This window comes from Petromyzon marinus, chromosome 28 (assembly GCF_048934315.1).
Source record: "Petromyzon marinus isolate PM22_M1 ecotype Great Lakes invasive population chromosome 28, UKy_Petmar_22M1.pri1.0, whole genome shotgun sequence".
NCBI classification, from domain to species: domain Eukaryota; kingdom Metazoa; phylum Chordata; class Hyperoartia; order Petromyzontiformes; family Petromyzontidae; genus Petromyzon; species Petromyzon marinus.
In genome coordinates, this window is record NC_133694.1 from 3,485,573 (window position 1) to 3,504,575 (window position 19,003).

Genomic DNA, 19,003 nt, shown 5'->3' on the forward strand with positions numbered 1-19,003 from the left:
GTTGGTCGCGATTCGGAGACCACGGAAACCTCCAAGCGCGTCTGTTCTCTCGCTTTCATTTCTCTCAATTAGCTGCGATACTTCTTAGTTTTTCCTGACCCTTGGCCAATTGGCTAATTATTTCAATCTGATGTACACCGCCCAGAGCGGTGGTTCATGGAACCCTAGGGGTATGTGCCAGTGTCCCAGGGGGTAGGCGAGGTGGATTTATACCATGTGCCTCAGACTGTCACATTCATCGTGCTCAATATGCTTAAATTATTGATGCTCGTTATTCATACATTTGTTTCTCAGAACTATGTTGGGTCAGACAACGGGGTACTCGGTTGAAAGAACAAGGGGTAAACAGTCGAATCACTGGCCGAGAGTACTTTGTAAAACAAATACTTTACGCATATGTAATGTAGACATTCTCTTGTTCAAGTATTATATATATTTGTTTATTGCGGTCCGCCCGACTCGATGGCATGTTAACGGGTAGACGCGAGTTGACTGTACAGTGGGTAACTTCATGTAACTACTACACGACGTTCACCTATATATCTGGCTGACTATATAGGAGCTGATGGAGCAGCAGCTACGGAGACGATATATAATCTTCCCCTAGTCTTCCAAGGCGACCCGCTTCCAGAGGGTGAGGACGATCCACTCCCAGATGACGACAGCAGCCCTGAGCCCCGCTCCGCGCTGCCTTTCATCTCCAACCTCTGACTCAGCCACGCCCCTCGACTCAGCCACGCCCCTTTTCCCCGAACTCTCTCGCCTCATTTGAACCTGCCTGTCACTTCAATTATTATTTACGGCCACTAGACCCCGTCCCGTCCTTACACATGTAATGTATCATTATTGTAAAGTATTTGATTTTATTTCATTTTCAAAGTGAAACTTGCAGCTGTTATTTTCCGTGCGCAGTATGCTCTGCGTTTGTGGAACTTAAAAAAAAACGATCGTCCACGCAATGCCGTGAGATGGCAGCGCAGCAAACGGGCTCACGTTACCATTTTTCGCGGATCTGTGGGTGTTATCGCCCGTGCATGCGTGAGTTTAGTCCGTATAATCCAGATTCCTCCGCGCATGCAAAAACATTCCAAGAACATTCCAAGCATCCCAAATACCTTGAACAAAAACATCACGCCTGCTGTCGCGCAGTGGACAATAAAGACCTAGTAACATTATTAGAACGGGGGTAGGCCATGTGTGCCGGCATCACGGTTCAAATGTTCCGAACTTGATTAGTGGCCTGCAAATTACTTAATCGGGTAAAATCACATCACAACATTCCTCCCCCCCACCACCACTGGCAGACTATACTCGTCTGTTAAACATGGCATCTTTAGCGATAACCTTGTGCTCTTACAAAAGGCACAAATACCAAAATATGCTTATTTATCTGTGTTATTATTTTGTATTATTCAGGTTATTATGCGTCTCGAGTTGGGTTTTCACAGTCTGGAAGTTTCTGCACATCGTCCACACCTTTGTGTCCCTATTGCAGATTAAGCACGGATAATACGATGCATTTCCCTACCACTGTCAGTTCGGTGGGTGAGCACGTGTATTTTATGCAGCATTGTCATGCGCACAGCATAAATATTCGTGGATCGAGTTTAGGGGTGCGGTTTATGGAAAGAGTGGATAATTGAAAGTCAGGATGAGCCAGCTTTCACTGCATTACTACTACTATTATTATCATGTACAGCGATGGGAATAACCCTGTACTGTACATATTTCTCAAGTTTACTGAATGCATAGGGTGCGTAGTTAGGCTACCGATGCGAGTGTTAACCGCGGCCGCGGAACGTAACCCCCTATTTTTCCATAAGCCTTTGGTCTTGCCAACCACGGTTTATGCCAACCAAGGAGTGTTTTCAGGAACCTAAACTGTCCTTTCATTTCCGCTTCCTCGCCTCCCAGCATGCGCCAGCTGCGACTGCTGCTGCTGCTGCTGCCCCTGCTACTGCTGCTGCCACAGTGCACACCCTCTGGGGACAACGGCGAGGAGGCGCTCGGGGAAGTGCACGACGTCTGTGGGCTGCACGGGTCGATCCAGTCTCCGGGCTACCCAGGGCCGTACCCCGACCAGGCTCTCCACACCTGGCACATCTCCGTGCCGTCCGGGTACCGCGCGCGCCTGCAGTTTGCGCACTTCGACCTGGAGACGTCCGTCAAGTGCCAGTATGACTACGTCAAGGTCAGAGGTCAATCCAGTCCGCGGGTTGTTCTTTTTTTTTGGGGGGCGGGGGAGAGATTTGTGACGAGCGCAGTGGTGCACGGCGCGGGCTGGGGGCGCGTTGGGCCGGTGTACATCCTCTTCGTAAATCCACTCCTTGGATGGGGGGGGGGGGGGGCAAATATTAATAAACAGCTAAATATTTTGGTTTAAAGCTTTCGTGACTGCAGTGATTCATATTCTTGGTTCTTTCGGTAAAGTCACGTTGAAGGGAAACAATAAAATAATAAAAAATATAAAACAATAAAATTATAAAAATATAAAACAATAAAAGTGAAAATTTTATTGTTTTATATTTTTATTATTTCATTGTTTCCCTTCTACGTGGTGACTTTACCGAAAGAACCAAGAATATGAATCCCTGCTGTCACGAAAGCTTTAAATCAAAATGACGCCACAGTTCGTCGACCAGGAGGTGAAGTGTGGGCACTCCCGCCTCTTCTATTATTATTTTATTGTTTCCCTTCAAAGTGACTTTAGCTAAATCTTTGTGACGTGCCCAACCTGTTGTCAAAAAGTTCAGACAGAACTCTTGACAATCTGTGAGTTACCAGACGTTGATTGCCAGAGGCGTTTGGCCTCAAAATTTCCTGGATCTGTATACTGCAATCTACAAGGGTGGGTAAATGTGCAGCCCTGTAATCGGAAGGGAGATCTCGAGAGACAATTTAGAGAACATTTTGACCTACTCTTCCACACTGGCCAGATATTTTGGAAGAGATGTGAGTACCCGCGCGATACTCCACCGCACGTGACACGCCGATGGACTGTGGTGCATCCATTTATGCTGCCGAGCAGACGAAGGAAAGAGGGCATTTAAGAAACTCGCCCGGATTGCAATCCCAGAGTGGAATGTGCGGTGTCTCTCTCCCCGCGGTCGCGTAGATTTTTCTCTGGGTCCTCCGGTTTTTCCCTCCACATTTAGCATCAATGTGCGTTTAGAGTAGTTCCCTGCTATATGTTTCCACGCGATAAGCCACTTTGTTGAGCTATCATTTGTGGCCGGGTTGCTTCTGAAAAAGAGCTGTATAGCTCAGTGGGCCTTACCTAGTAAAATAAAAAAATAAACATATATAACCATTACATCACTATGGTAACGTGCCATGTTGAAACGACACACCTCCTTACACAGGTCATGGCATTCCACATTAGCTGAGGTCAAATTTGCATTTTCCAACTGCCACCTAGGAAGATCACATTTGTCGGACCAGCGTGCTCACCACACCACGGCAGCATCTCTCAGTGTATCACGTACGAACAGCCTCTGTGAAATTATTGCTGGGCATTCGTATGTATGATGTATGTTGAACTTCTCTCACACCGTACATAGCCAACCGTGCGGGGGAAGGAAAACCAACTAAACACAAAAAGCACTTCTAAAGAAATTAGTTTTCAATCTAGATGATTTAAAACTGCATAGCTCCAGTGGCTCCCTAATATCGGAAGGAAGAGCGTTCCAGACGGCCGCAGAAGCGCATCTGAAAGCGCGCGATGCGGAGACCGCCGTTAGTTGTTCGATGGCCAGCCAAAAGCCGCTGCTGCTGCTGCTGCTGCTGCAGCGAGGATGAGCGGAGTTTGCGCGACGCCTTATGCTCCTCAATGAGACCAGCAAGGTATTTGTGATTCATTTGCAGCAAGCACCTTGTTGTGTCATGAGCACGACCCGATGATGTAACTCTTGGTGCGGATGCAGGTCTCAGCCGGTAACGAATCACTGGACAATTTCTGCGGCCAAGAGAGCATGGACGGGGAACACGTACCGGGCAACCAGCTCATCGTGGCTTCTGGCAACAGCATCAACGTCACCCTCAGAACCGACTTTTCCAACGAGGAGCGCTTCACAGGGTTCAAGGCGTACTTCACCGCCGTGGGTATGGCCAGCGTCACGCCCCGGTTGACGATGGGTAAATTTGAACCATGCAAGGGCACTGCACGGTTTACGGCGCTGGCTCTCAAAGAGAGAGACAGGCAAGGCATGGGGAGAAAACCGCAGAATAAGCGGAAAGGCAGCCAAGGTGGTGAGCCGGCGCCAATGAATGCTCAAGCTCTGCAGGCCTCTATATATTAAGATGTTATCGGCCAAACATGTGAAGGGAATCCATTAAGCGTTTTTTCTTTTTTTTAGGGATTAAATCGCATAAATATAAACGTGTCGTTAAACCCGCCACCACCCGACACGGCCAATTAGCAAGAGTATGTCACGTAAAGAAAACATGCCAATTAGTTACGAGTCCAGCACAACCCCGGTGTGTTCAGAGAGCAAACCCAGGACGTTCACAATTCGAGCGTGACGTTTCGCCGGCCACTGCAACCGGCCTCATCAGGCGACAGCCAGAGTTGTGCGAGGAAACTGAAGCGCCCGGAGAGACGACCCACGCGTGGCCATAGAGACGCAAGAGGTGGGAGTCCAATGTTTTGTTTCTTTGCTGTACTGCCCTCTCCTGGTGAGCCACAGCGGCGTCCGCGGGGGGCAGGAGGGGGGCAGGGAAATGGTATTTCGCGACATCTGTGCAATCCACCAACGCTCGCCTCCAACACAGTATCGGATTATCGTAGTAGCAAAAGTAGCTACTACTTATGTAGTAGCTACGGGCCCCGCACTTTCAAGGCCCCGCGCTAAACGCTTTCAAGCTATCAATTCCGGTTCAGTGATTCTGCACTTGCTCTATTACTATAGTACTATACTGCCTTAAACATTTATGAACGACTGGGTGTTTAAAGTTAAAGATTTGTCATACTATCTGGCTGTATAGCAAATGAAAAAATACAATTACTTTACTATGCAAGTTAAAAAAAATTCGTGTTTTAATATTTACGTGTTTTTTTTTTTATTCAGAGCCCCTTTATAACATCATTGCTACAGGCCTCGCACTACCTTAATCCGTCACTGCTCGGACGCTGCTGCATTGCGGGGGTGCGCTAACTGCCGCCCGAGGATAGGCGCCCGATCTCGGCAGAACTCAAAGCTAAGCAGAGGCTCGGAGCGTCGATCGCGCTCAGGGTGAGCAAACGAATCGTGCGCGCGCAAAATGCATCGACACGGGGCTTGCAGGGCGGTGCGCCCAAAAAAAGTCCATTGTTGTACCGTACCGCTATGCTCCAACGCCGAAGCGAGCCGCCATCGGCGACCGGCACCGAGCGGCCGTGGTGAAGTATGGTCAAAATAACCCCCGTAACGTGCACAGGCGTGGGGAGGTCCCTCATCCAGCGGTGGATTGACAAGAACGGGGGGTGGGGGGGGGGTGAGCAGCTTCCGCTCTCTGTCGTTGTCTCTCTCCTCCTGCATCGCCCCGCAGACATCAACGAGTGCGTCGAGGGAGACGCCGGCGGCAATGAGCAGGCGTGCCAACACAACTGCTACAACTACCCCGGCGGGTTTCACTGCTCCTGCCGCTATGGGTACCAACTGGACCAGGATGATCGCACCTGCACAGGTGCGTGTGTGTGTGTGCCTTTGTCTTTGCGTAGTGTAGCGGTTTACGCTACGCTGCACTATGAACCCGGCGACCCGGGTTCGATTCCCGCTCACGGCCAACACCGGTGACGATTATTTGAACCGGTCCTGGGCCTCCCCTAGGTCGACTCAGCCTCAAATGAGTACCTGGTGCGGTATGTAAACATTGCCACTGGGGAGACAAAGGCAGTCGGGCGTGGTGCTGGTCACCCATCCCCTCGTGTGCTGTTCCGGCCTTCATAGGTGCTCACTAACAGCACTTGCCCCTAAAGTATGTTAAGGGTATACGGGGGACCTTTGTGTGTGTGTGTCTTTGTTCTTTCTGGCTCCAGTCACCACGAGCGGCGGGCAGTCCTTCACTCGGAGCAGTAAACTGCCAAGCAACTGTCCCGTGACCTGTCAACGAGCCTAGCCTGGCACAAGCAGTGTGGTTACATCACTGCCATTTAGTGGTAAACGGCGGTTGTTGTTGTTGTGTGTTTGAATGTGGGAAGATGGGCCACACCGCCATGGCAGTGGTCACACTGTGTTATTCTGGTTACCATGCTGACAGACCATAGCTGAAAGGGGCCACATTAGGGAAATATTCCACCAATAATACACGTAATTAAGTTTTTTTTAATTTTGTGATTATATATGTAGTGCCGTGAATTCACTCGGACGACAACCATCTTTCTTCCACCGTCACTTGTATTTCATCGTTCCGTACACACACACACACTATATAGTTTCACACACACACACTATATAGTTTCACACACACACACAATATAGTTTCACACACACACACACACAGTGATTCTTCTCTTCGCTCTCCGCCAACTCGGACACTCCGATTCACCTCAGCATCGTCCGCGCATCCTCTTCCACACACAGTGGTTCTTCCTCTATCTCCTCACACACAGTGCCTCCGCTATCTCCGCCCACACAGTGATCTGTCTGTCTATTCACACACAGTGACTCTATCTATCTAATCACACACAGCGACTCTATTCACACACAGTGACTCTATCTATCTCCGCACACACAGTGACTCTATCTAGTCACACACAATGACTCTATCTATCTATTCACACACAGTGACTCTATCTATCTCCACACACACAGTGACTCTATCTATCTCCGCACACACAGTGACTTGCCTGTCTATTCACACACAGTGACTCTCTCTGTAACTCTTCCTGTACCTATCTCCTCCGTAACTACCTCTCCGCTAACGCTAACTCTCCCTATCGCTATTTACTGTCCTTTGGGTTCGGCTCTCAATCTATTCTTCCCTAACATTGCCAGCTCTCCTCTTCGTATCTCTCCACCTCTCGCCAACAACTGCCCAACAACAACTCAACTCCCCGTTCAAATCACCTAGCGTTTTATCCCCTTTCCACTTAGCCTTAATTTATTGCCACGTGGCTCGCTGCCATTTTCCCGCCAGCTCGCACCTGTCCAACGGTCCGACTTCGAGACGCAGCCACTTAACGCTAACAGCCTCTCAACCAATCACAGCCCTCATGCCACGACTCCTTTAATTACTTCGGGTTGTTTACGCCACCCGTGACTCGACCACCTGTTCGACCTCATGTGACCCACTCTCCTTGTATGTCTGTATGTACTGTATGTGGCCAATTCCTATGCGTATCGTTTACTCCACTACATCTATATACCTTGGCTCTGTTTCACATACTATCCAAAACTAGTTTTGTTGAAGAATGAAACGTTTGTTCGAGTCACTTCTAAAAGCATGCCAATGTACGCTCGTGACATTACCGCTTATGTAAGTGCCATACATTTTGCTCCTGAATATCTCAATAAAGTAATTATTGTTGATGACATAAACAAAAAAGACTCGTAAGACAGCCGACAACAAGATTCTTCAACTGACGGCCTGTGGGCCAGATTTGTCTCGCGATGACCCCTGGAGTGAGGTAGTGGTCTGCCACGCCATGGACTGTTGAGAAATATGGCTAGCCATGAAGAGATACAGATGAGTGTGATGGGAGATAAACAAAAGAGAGATAAGAGGCCTAGAGACAACAAAAAAGTATATATTAGTCGTCACACGTAGAGACGTTACAACATGTCCCTTCCACAACATATTACGTAACGTGGCCTGCCAGCACACGACAAATGCTATGATGTGGCCCATCGAAAAATATCGTTCAAGAATCCTGTATGTATGTTGAAATTCTTTCGCACCGTACGTAGTCAACCGCGCTAATCGGAGGTGCGGGGAAAGGACAACAAACTAAACACAAAAAGCAGTTTTTAAGAAATGAATCTAGATTTAAGAGTGTATAGCTCCAGCGTCTTCATAATATCGGAAGGAAGAGCATTCCAGACAGCCGCAGAAGCGCATTTGAAAGCGCGCGATGCGGTGATCGTCTTCATTCGATGGCTCGCCAAAAGCCGCTGTGAGGATGACCGGAGTTCGCGTGATGATTCATGCTCCTTGACGAGATCAGCAAGGTGTTGTGGTTCATTTGTGGCAAACACTTTGTGTGTAAACCCTGGCCTCGATTCGCACCTACTCTAAAAGATAACATCCATTTGCTTTTTTTTTCGTGGATCGTGGCTTTCTAGAAGGCGCACATTGCCAAACTCCAGAACTTATGGTGCCCCTCGTCCGCCAGTGGAGTGCAGCGGCCAGGAATTCACCGAGCGACGAGGAGAGGTGACAAGCCCCGAATACCCCAGGCCGTACCCCAGGGCCTTGCAATGCAAGTTCACGCTGCGTCTGGAGGAGGGCTACTTGTTGACCCTCAACTTCCGGGACACCTTCGACGTGGAGATTCACCCCGAAATCAAAACATGCCCCTACGACAGCCTGACGGTAGGTAATGGTGACGACGACAAAGGTAAAAGTGCAGCACTAAAAAAATCTTGCTCAGGTCAATTCTAGCGGAAAAGGCGTCCACAAGCAGAAGCTCCACAGAGCCCTGCTTGAGGATATTTTCGGCCTACTCCTCTATATGTTTGGCCAGATGTAAAAGTGTAACGTGGGGAGGGGGCGGGGAAAGCTGAGCAGACTGCTTAGCTTTAGCCTCCGTGTGATCTGATGAGGTTGGGCACATTCCAGGAGATTTGGTCCGTGGGCATAGCAATAATAACTAGAGTTAATTATTTGATCATAAAATAGTATAATTTCAGTACGTAAATAATTAGTGATGTGCTCCCTTTGTCGGATGTGCGTCTCTGAAAACCTTGCACTGACCAGGATGATGAAGTATAGTCGTAATTTTTTTTCGCCTGACATTGACATGGTTAGGGCCAGATTCATTAATGGACTTTAGGGGCTGCAGCCTAGGGCCTTGTATTTGAGGGCCCTCTCCAAAAAAATATATACAGCTTTGTAACGGTTCAAATACAAAACTGTAACATATGATTAATCATATCGGTAATTTGGGAGTTAAAGTTATAGCATAACTGTGTGTACAAGCTATGTACTGAAATTATGTCTTTTAAAACTACTTTTATTTTGATAATTGGTTTTTTACCCTTTTATCTGCCAACAAAACTGACACCTTTTTTTACACGGAGTCATGTTTGCATTGTCATCTGGTCCAACACCATGTGAGACTAGGCTCTAAGCAAAGCTGTCTCGGGTGTGGACCAATCAATTTCAAGGACAGTGCATACATTATCAGCTATGTTTTTGTTTGCATTCCGACCGCAGGTATTGTGGTCAATGCAAACATGACTCCTCGTAAAAAAGGTGTCAGTTTTGTTGCCAGATAAAAGGGTAAAAAAGAATTATCATATTTTGCTACTGGGAAAGGAGGTTCCAATGGTGTAAATAGTTTTATTTTTCCAGGTAAGGCCCACTGATCTATATAGCTCTTTTTAAGAAGCGAATTGGCCACAAATGATAATTGAACGAAGTGGCTTATCACGTGGAAATGTATAGCAGCCGAATACTCTAAAGGCATGTTTCTGAATGTGGAGGGAAAAACCGGAGGATCCAGACAAAAATCCATGCGGATCACGAGGAGAACATGCACACTCCAAATATACAGCAGGCGTCAGGGTCGGGATAGAACCCAAGACCTCCTGAATACCAGGCGAGGTAGTTAACATCTCGCCACCGTGGCGCCCAATCAAAGAGCCCGGTCGCCTGGACCCCTAACGACCCCTGCAGTCGCACTGACAGTGATGGCAACGAGATGCAAAACCCTCGTGGCTCTCCTGGCCACACCCGTGCCGTGTTCGTGTCGCGTGTGCCCGCGCGCTTGCATCAGATTCGGTCGGGCGGCCAGCAGTGGGGACCTCTGTGTGGGAGGTCCCTGCCCGACCCCATCGAGACCAAGAGCTCCGTGGCCGAGATCGTCTTCACCAGCGACAAGTCTGGGGACAACACGGGCTGGAGGATTCACTACACCTCCGAGGGTCAGAACGCCCACAGACTTATAAAGGAGTGCAGACATGGCATGATTATTATTTCGAATCTTGATTTGAAGCTTTCGCGACTGCAGGAATCCATACCGAAAGAACCAAAGAGTATTATTATTATTTCGGTTTGTAAATGGGGAATGCAATGTTGGCTGGCGGGAGAAAGAACGTGGTATTTCTAGTACTGTTGATATGGTATAATTGATATGTGTACTGAATTTATATCTTTTTTTTACTATGTTTAATTTACCAGGTATCGCCCACTGAGCTATATAGCTCTTTTTCAGAAGCGACTTGGCTACACATTATAGCTTTGTGGGCCTTACCTGGTAAAATAATAAAAATGTTTCTAGTTGAAATAGTTTATATTTTTACGTACAAAACTTGCTGATGATAAACCAACGATCATGGGTAAAATACATTTGGCCAACGCAATGACATCACATGCAACGCGTGCTTCCCTGCCCATATACTGTGTGTATGTTGAACTTCTTTCGCACCGTACGTAGCCAACCGTGCTAATCGGAGGTGCGCGGGAAGGACAACAAACTAAACAGGTGACATCATCGCGTGACAGAAGCAAAACTACGTGTGCTAAAAGTAGTAACTTCTGCCACGCCAAAAAAATAGTGCCCTCTAGCACCCGATTAGAGTGGCAAAATTAAGAGATGTTTTTACTCTCCCGTATACATCGACATCAGTCATACGAAGAAGGCAGAGTGTGGCAAAGGTGCAGTGATGCATAACGCTGTACATCGCTTATGGGCCACTCCTAAGTGGTGGGCCCTCATGTGGGTCTAGGCCATATGAGATTAAGCTGTGGGGTGGAGCCAGTCCGTCAGGCCATGGATTCCCAACCCCTGCTATGAATACCAGATATCAAACCAACGAAGAGAAGTGAAAAGCCACGCATTGCAATGGATAGGAGACGCAAGCTGTGTGGGGGGTCAGAGGAGACAAGCAAACAAATCTAGCGTTGTCACCTCTCCCGGTTTTCCCAGGATAGCCCCGTGTTTTTTAGGTAGCTGCTATCCCTGGGAAATATGTGTGTCTCCTCGAGACGTTCAATTTCCAAGTTTTGTTTTCGTCAGTTGCGGAATCATCCAGCACTCGAGGCAATGCGTTCACGTGTCGTTTCCCTCTCTGTTGGTATTGTGAGATATTCTTATTGCAATGGAGTTTGTCCCCGTTTGTTGTAACTCTTCTTGAGCCCTATCCCTGGCCGTAACTAATCAGCCAACCACGCACTAGTAGTAGCCTCTCCCACCTGACCCCTCTGCCTGTGTTTCTCCACGCATTCGAACGTGGTCAAAATGTGTGTGTTTGCCGTGCGTCACTCGCCGCCTTTGTTGGTGGCTTCACAGGCATCGCCTGTCCCGGCGTGAACGCGCTGGGGAATGGTTACTTCGAGCCAAAGCAGCTCACTTACCGCTTCAAGGACGCGATTGTGTTCTCGTGTGACACCGGCTACAAACTCATCCAGGTGGGCGGGAGCGACTTCGCGTGACGCTTGGATGGCCGGTCGATTCACGTCGATTAGTCGGCTCAAAGTTGTAATCGGCGACTTTTTCTTTCGTGGTCGTCGATTACTGGGGGCCCGCTTTTAAAAAAAAAAAATTGGCCACTCGGACATCCTGCATACCGAAGGCGGGAAACCTCCCAAGAGGCCACGACTTACGTGATGCTGCTGATGATGCCAATGAAGTCGCTAAGAGGTGCCCATCACCTCGCGTCCAGCGGCACACAGGGGAACAGAGGTAAAGGGGTTTTTTTTTTCCCCATCAACTATTTTCGTGTCATCCGATTCGTTAAGTATTGGAATATATATAATCGGTAGCGTAATTGGATGGTTATATAATTGGAACAGCTTCGTGTATTTGTGCATGTGTACAACTTAAACGATGGTCGCGACCACATTTTTCGATGCAGAAGATAACACGAAATGATCACCGCCCAGAAAGCTTAGATAAAAGCATGCAATGTAACTGCAAAAAAATGACCTGCAAATAGCTCAATTGGGATTACGCACATCAACAACTTTTGCACTCCCTACTGCAAAAAACAAAATTTGCCAAAACCCTCCTCATGTATAGTCTTGTGACTCAGTGAGATCTTGCTGGATTAAAGAAGCATCATGAAAAAAATTGGTACAATGACAAACTCGCTGCTCACTCATCCTGGAATTTATGAGGGTCTGTGTGGAGACGTGTGCAATCGTTTTCTGTATTCTGCTGCCGATATTTTATAATCCTGATTCATCTGAACGCATGGACGACGTTACTGTTGTTGTTACTCATGTTGCTGAGAATGATAATAATCATCATTGTGATGTGGCTGCTGCTGCTGCCGCTGCCGCCGCCGCCGCCGCCGCCGCCAGCGATGATGTTGGTGGTGGGGTTTTGTTGCAGGGTGAAAATGGAAAAGAGGCCGATTCACTGCGGATGACTTGTCTAAATAACGGGACGTGGGACCGCATGCCCCCCACGTGTAAAAGTAAAGCTCACTGCTCCATTCCCCTCGTGCCGAACATCACAAAATGTTTCCGGCTGACGCTTTTGTCTTTCCCCTGCATGTCAAACAATCAGCTTCACTGACTATTTATCTTTTTTCTCTCAAAACTCACTTGATTTTTTTTCCTTGCTTACCCTAACTTCCCTTCCCTCCTCTCCCTTACCCATCATTTGCACCAACTTCCCTACCCATTCATCACACTCGCTCGCTCATCATTAACCACTCATTGTCACTTTCATCATCGTTTATTTCACACCTCATCACATTCATGTACTACCATCCTTTTTGCGCCAACTCATCTCACTATTTTTTCTGTACCTTTGCTAATTTTCTGTTCAGCGTCTTGATTAATGCGCTATGGTGAATGAAATTAAGATTAGATCTCCCAGTGCAGCAGTTCAAACAATGGGCAAGTTTCTTAATATCATGTATCAGTCATGAGGATTGTGGAATCTCAAACGGCTGAACTTATTTATGATGTCGAATTTATAGAACCTGTAAAATGTACGTATCGTTTGCTATTATTATAAAACGTTGTGATTAAATATTGAATAATGTCAACTGTTTACATACCAGAAGTATTTTTCCAAACCTCTTCACATACCAGCTGCTTTTTTAGTCCAGCTATATGTTTTCTACCTTCCCCTTAGCTCAAATGGGCCTATGCCTGTGTGTGAGTTGGCACAGTGGGGAGCACGGTTGATGGATCTGCCAGTCATCTCAGTCAACCCCATAGCACCTGAGTCTGTTCCGTGACCTCCTGCCAGCGGGCCTTCGACACGTCACGTGGCCTCAAAGTGTACCTTAGCATGGCAACAAGCGCCGTGGTGACATCATCGTCACTTGTGGCGAACGGCGGTTGTTATTTTATGTATCAACGTAATAAGGCAGTGATTGTTGAATGTGACAGTTGGTAAAGTTTTCATCAAAATCACTGCTGGTGTCTTGTCTCTGGCAGTTGTGGATTGCGGTTTTCCTCCGTTGATCGTACATGGCTACACTGACCCGTTCTTCCCAACTACAACATACAAGGAAAAGGTCACGTTTGAATGTTCAGATGCCTATCGCTTCACAACACCCACGGACGGTGAGTACTAACACGTGAAACTAGTGTTCAGCGTTTTTTGTTGCTACCCGACCGTAATTAAGGCGGACGCCCTCTGTCGTTACTAGCAACATGTCCTCCCCAAGCCCACTTACATTTCTTGAAAGCCAATGTGATGCAGTCAACCTGTGCACATTCCACAATCCACGTTGCTCCTCTGTCTATGTCTTTGAGAAATTCCAAACCTGCACACATCTCCGTACTTATTCCCACGATTAACATTTTTTTGCTTTTCCATCCTTTGCACACTTTCAATCCTCCTCGTTAATGCCCGAGTTCATTAATTACGTATGTCATGGCAGGTTGTGCACATTCAATAAAATTAAAACAGATAAATACATTTTCCTATGTTGAACTTCGTTTGCCACCGTACGTAACCAACCGTGCTGATTGGCGGTGCCGAGGCTAATCGGAAGTGTGCCTCGTATATGAGCAGTTTCACATCAGCGAGCATTTGGCAAAGGAAGGGTAAATTGTGGCTACTCCAACCTCCTTCAGGACGTCTGGCGAACGTAGCGAGGTAGAACAAAATACCTTCGAGATGGACTGTCTTGAGCCCTCTCTCTCGAGGAGGTTTTTTTTTTTTATATCCCTGCAGTGGTGGAAGGGATCTGAGCACAAATGCGTAACAGAATCCAGATGTTGTGCTCATAGCGAGTGAGCTGACTGGGACTACTATGATGAGGTTGTAGAAGAGAGTGGCGAGTCAAATTCCCACGACACCGGATTGCTATCACCGTTGTATTGGCCTCCTTACTGCAGCCGCAAAGAAGAGCATCCCCCCGAGACTTCCGGAAAGAATCCACTCCCTGCTGGACAAAAGAGACCGAGGACCTCCTTCGACAGGACAACCAGTCAGGCAGCCCACAGGTTGGAAAGGCCCTGCTGGAGTCTTTAAACTCAGCTGGACGCCAGCTGTGAACTGAGCCCGTTGAAGGCCCTGGACTTCACACACTCCAGCCGCCGTGCCTGGGGCCTACTAGGACGCCTGGGTGCTGCTCAACTGTATAGTCTCCAAAACGAGAGCTCCATCGCCAATTACACCACCAGACATTGGCCTCGATTTCTTCACAAGACACCACCGCCATAAGCACAGAGGAAGTGAGGGAGAGTCTGGCTACAATGAAGAAAGGCAAGGCTGCTGGCAGAGATGGTATCCCCCAAGAATTCCTGCATCACTTAGGCCCAAGGGGGCTCCAATGGCTGGGAAAACCGGTACACCAAAACCATGAAAACCGAATGTGTCCCGAAAGCATGGCAGGAGGTAATGGTCATTGCCCGACCCAAAACCGGGCAAGTCAACCTATGACCCGGGAAGCTATTGGTCAATATGACTCCTGTGCACAAGCTGTAAACTCCTTGAATACATCATCCTCCGGAGAATCAGCTCCCTCGTCGTGATCCCTGAAGAACAAGCGGAATTTTGGCCTGGACGTAGCTGTTGTGTAGTTTTGGGCCTTGTGACGCACATTGAGGCCAGATTCCAGAAGAAATCCAAGACCGGCAAAGCCTTTGTGAACTTTTCATCGGCCTACGACACAGTCTGGATTAACGGCTTGATGTTGAAGCTCGCAAGGAAGATTCCCTGCCTCGAACACATTACGCCTGAAGTGGACGATGCTGAGAAATAGGCGACTGCGTGTTTATATGGACAACGAATCCAGCTCACCCCGGTTCCTCAACAATGGAATGCACACACTCGCACAACCGCTCTTCAATGTCTACGCGAGTGACATGCCCCCAACCGGGTCACGCAAATTTGTTTATGCAGATAACCTTGCCCTGGCAACGCAAGCAAGCCACGTTCAACGACATCGAATCCACTCTGAACCAAGACCTAAACACAATGGGGGAATATTTCCGAAAGTGGAGGCTCAAGCCAAACCCCCATAAATCATCTTGACAATAGGAGCACCAAGCAAATTCTGAAAGTGACCTTCTGCGACAACACTGCGCCGCGATCCCACTCCAACCTATCTCAGAGTGAAGCTGGACCATGCACTAACCTTCCACGACCACCTGAAGAAAGGTAGCTGCCAAAACCAAAACAAGGGTCAACCTGGTCCAGAAACTGGCAAGCACATGCTGGGGAGCATCTGCACCCTCAGTGCTACGGACGTCAACCGTGACCCTCTGTGTACTCTGTAGTCGAGTACTGTGCACCAGTATGGACCAGAAGGCGTCGCCACTCGACTTGTTGATGTCCAACCGAACACCGCAATGCGGTGTATCACTGGAACCCTCAAGTCGACCCCAAGAAAAAGAGGAAAAAGAAGAGGAAGCGGTACTATGATGACCCCCCCCCCCCAATCGTACTGCTGGTACTCGTTTAAGCCTGAGATGACTTCACAGAAGAAGAAGAAGAAGATTCTTTGTTTCTGTGTCGCGATGGAATCTTTTTTCTCCATTTATTTTCTTATTCAAGAACAAAAACGTGTAATGTATGTTAAAATTCTTTCACGCTATACGTAGCCAATAGTACTCATCGGAGGTTGCGGGGGGCAGGACAACAAACTAGATACAAAAAGCACAGCATCACATAGGGTGGTACAAATCACGAAGGTGCGACGAACCCGGAACAATACACCCTAAGAAGCGGGGGCTTGCCTGGAGGCACTTGAGGTGTCGTGGTGACATCTTAATTAGCCATCTCTGTGGTTCACCCTCAGTGCTGTGTTTGACGGGCTGCGATGAACCCCGATTTTTGTGGCTTAAAGTTTTGGTTTGCTTGGCTGTTGTCCCGCTCGTTCTTCGTGGTTCTCCAGGTGTCTTCACCTGCAATGAGAGTGGACACTGGACGAACCCTCTCGACAGGGAGAAAATCCCAACCTGTGAACCAGGTACGTGTGTGGGGGGAGAGGGGGGCCGAGTTCTACGAACCTAGCGACCTGAGTTCGGTCCCTACTCACGGGCAACACCAGTGACGATTATTTGAACCGGTCCTGGGCCTCCGCCTTGGTTGACTCAGCCTCTAATGAGTGCCTGGTGGGGCGTGTGAACATCGCCACTGGGGAGACAAAGATGGTCGGGCGTGGTGCTGGCCACCCACCCCCTCGTGTGCCGTGCCGGCCTTCATAGGTGCTCACTAACAGCACTTTCCCCAACAGTCTGTTGAGGCTATACGGGTGACCTTTGTCTTTCTATGTGCCTCACTGTGTCCTCGGTTTCAACAGTTCGATATGTGAACCTGTTTCCTTAATAATGTGTTTTTATACCGTCGGCCTCCTATTATCCACGAATAGTTTGCAGATAATAGCCATATGGCAAATTCATCCTGGTTTCAATTATATCAACCTGTGTTTAAAAGGAATTTTATCAAATATCATCCATTCATACACGTGTGAATCGAAGCACAGACGTCAGCCATCCAGCCATCTCAATGTGCTACTTATTTCACCTTTGTTGTCTGTCACTTATTTTCTATTTGTGGGAATCCAAGCAGATCGAGTGTTAATAAAATGGCTAAAATGACTTTGGCTGAACTTAAGCAGCATGGACACATGCAGACGTGGGTGGTTAAGTGCATACATTTTTAAAAAAACGGGCATATAATTGCCCTGCTCACGTGTTCCTGTGTGCAGTGTGCGGAGAGCCCAAGCACCCGATAGAACAAGTGGCACGTATTGTGGGCGGCTACCCTGCACGATCCGGCAACTTCCCCTGGCAGGCTCTGATCAGGAAGTTTTCACATCGTGGCGGACTGCAGGGTGGTGGCTCCCTGATTAATGACCGGTGGATCATAACAGCAGCTCACGTGGTGGAAGACTTCCTTCCTCATGAAATATTTATCACTTTAGGGGCTCTAAATCAAAAACTACCCAACAGCAAGGGTTCAACTGAAACGCGTACAGTGGACAAGAGAATTATGCACCCTGGCTACAAGCCCAATGAAACCTTTTTCGACAATGACATTGCATTGCTCCGGCTGGCTGGCGATCCTGTGAGCATGACGGACACTGTGAGGCCAATTTGTCTCCCAAAGGTCACAGAAGGCAGAGTGGCTCCCGTACTGGTGCCGCATCACGTGGGGTTTGTTTCAGGATGGGGTCACACAAAGGCTCAAATTGGTAGTACCACATCACAAGTTTTAAAGTATGTTGAACTGCCCATTGTGGAAGACAATATCTGCATGGAGACTAACCATGACAAGTCGGTTCAATATTACACACATAATACAATAGTCACAGGTAATATGTTCTGCGCTGGTTATCCCCAAGGTGGTAAGGATGCATGCCAGGGGGACAGTGGAGGTCCGTTCACAATCGTTGTTGAGGGTAAGTTTTGGTACTTGATGGGTCTCGTGTCCTGGGGTATCTCTTGTGCCAAAGCCGACCAGTACGGCGTCTACACCCGTGTGGACAAGTACCTCGACTGGCTGCACTCTGAGATGGCCAAGAATAAATGATTGAATGTACAACTACAGTACAGTGTCTGTCGCCCAGCCTGGATAAATTACAGGCGAAATTGATTTTAGTTTGAGCACCCCCATAAATAAAATTACTTTTTTTTTAATGAAACGATAAGATTCGCTTTTAACCTTCATATACCGCTAAGGTGAATACTGTCGTTAATGAGCGACAACATTAAGGCCGGCACAACACAAAAGCCTTTCCAACTTTGAATCGCCCAAATGCTGATGGTGCCACTTCACCGTATGCTGCTGTTTGTTTTAAGCTGAGTTGACAAATAGTCGAGGCTCAGGCAAATAACACATACCGGCTGATCATGTCGTCGGTGGTGACACCATTAACCACTTCATCAACACCCGTCACGTTCACCCCTGCATTGAGAAGCAGCAAAGAGAGAGAGAAACAAAACCTTGAAATCATTTCGTGTTGGCCTCTGGTAATTTAGAAATGCGCGAACAGGGTCAACGTGTTAACGCAAAGTGTTAAATTCTACTCCGCGTTGATGCGCACTTGGTTGGGGGTGGCCGCGTGACCCCGGGGTCAATGCACTGACCTGGCACTTCAAAGTTCGTGGGTTCAAACCCAGGCAGCCACCCGTGATTAAATTTAATTCTCAAGTGCAGTGAGTTGAGAGTCACGTCTTAGTCACCAATGGCTGTGTACACAAAGACAACCCTTATGAAAATTGGTTATTCAAACGATACAGGCTCTTAGAATTAAACAAATATTTATTTGATTGGCATGCAATAAATACCTCTCCACAGTACGGAATGTGGATAGAAAGTCACTTTTAAAATATAGAATGAAAACGTATTTCTTTAGAACTACTTTTTGTGTTTAGTTTGCTTTCCTTTCCCCGCACCACCGATCAGCACGGTTGGCTACGTATGGTGCAAAAGAAGTTCAACATA

At 47.8% G+C, this 19,003-nt stretch overlaps 1 protein-coding gene across 1 annotated transcript in view; it reads left to right on the forward strand.

Moving 5' to 3' along the window:
* LOC116946911 (uncharacterized) overlaps positions 1-18,491 on the forward strand; it is a 41,427-nt gene extending 22,936 nt beyond the window's left edge. The window contains exons 14-24 of the mRNA XM_076070170.1: positions 1,915-2,191; positions 3,924-4,101; positions 5,527-5,664; positions 8,312-8,511; positions 9,917-10,064; positions 11,432-11,550; positions 11,640-11,824; positions 12,445-12,560; positions 13,537-13,665; positions 16,449-16,523; positions 17,265-18,491. Coding sequence (XP_075926285.1) covers positions 1,915-2,191; positions 3,924-4,101; positions 5,527-5,664; positions 8,312-8,511; positions 9,917-10,064; positions 11,432-11,550; positions 11,640-11,824; positions 12,445-12,560; positions 13,537-13,665; positions 16,449-16,523; positions 17,265-18,088 — 2,389 coding nt within the window. The 3' untranslated portion in view covers positions 18,089-18,491. The remainder of the gene's footprint in view (positions 1-1,914; positions 2,192-3,923; positions 4,102-5,526; positions 5,665-8,311; positions 8,512-9,916; positions 10,065-11,431; positions 11,551-11,639; positions 11,825-12,444; positions 12,561-13,536; positions 13,666-16,448; positions 16,524-17,264) is intronic.
* The last annotated feature ends 512 nt before the right edge of the window (positions 18,492-19,003 follow it).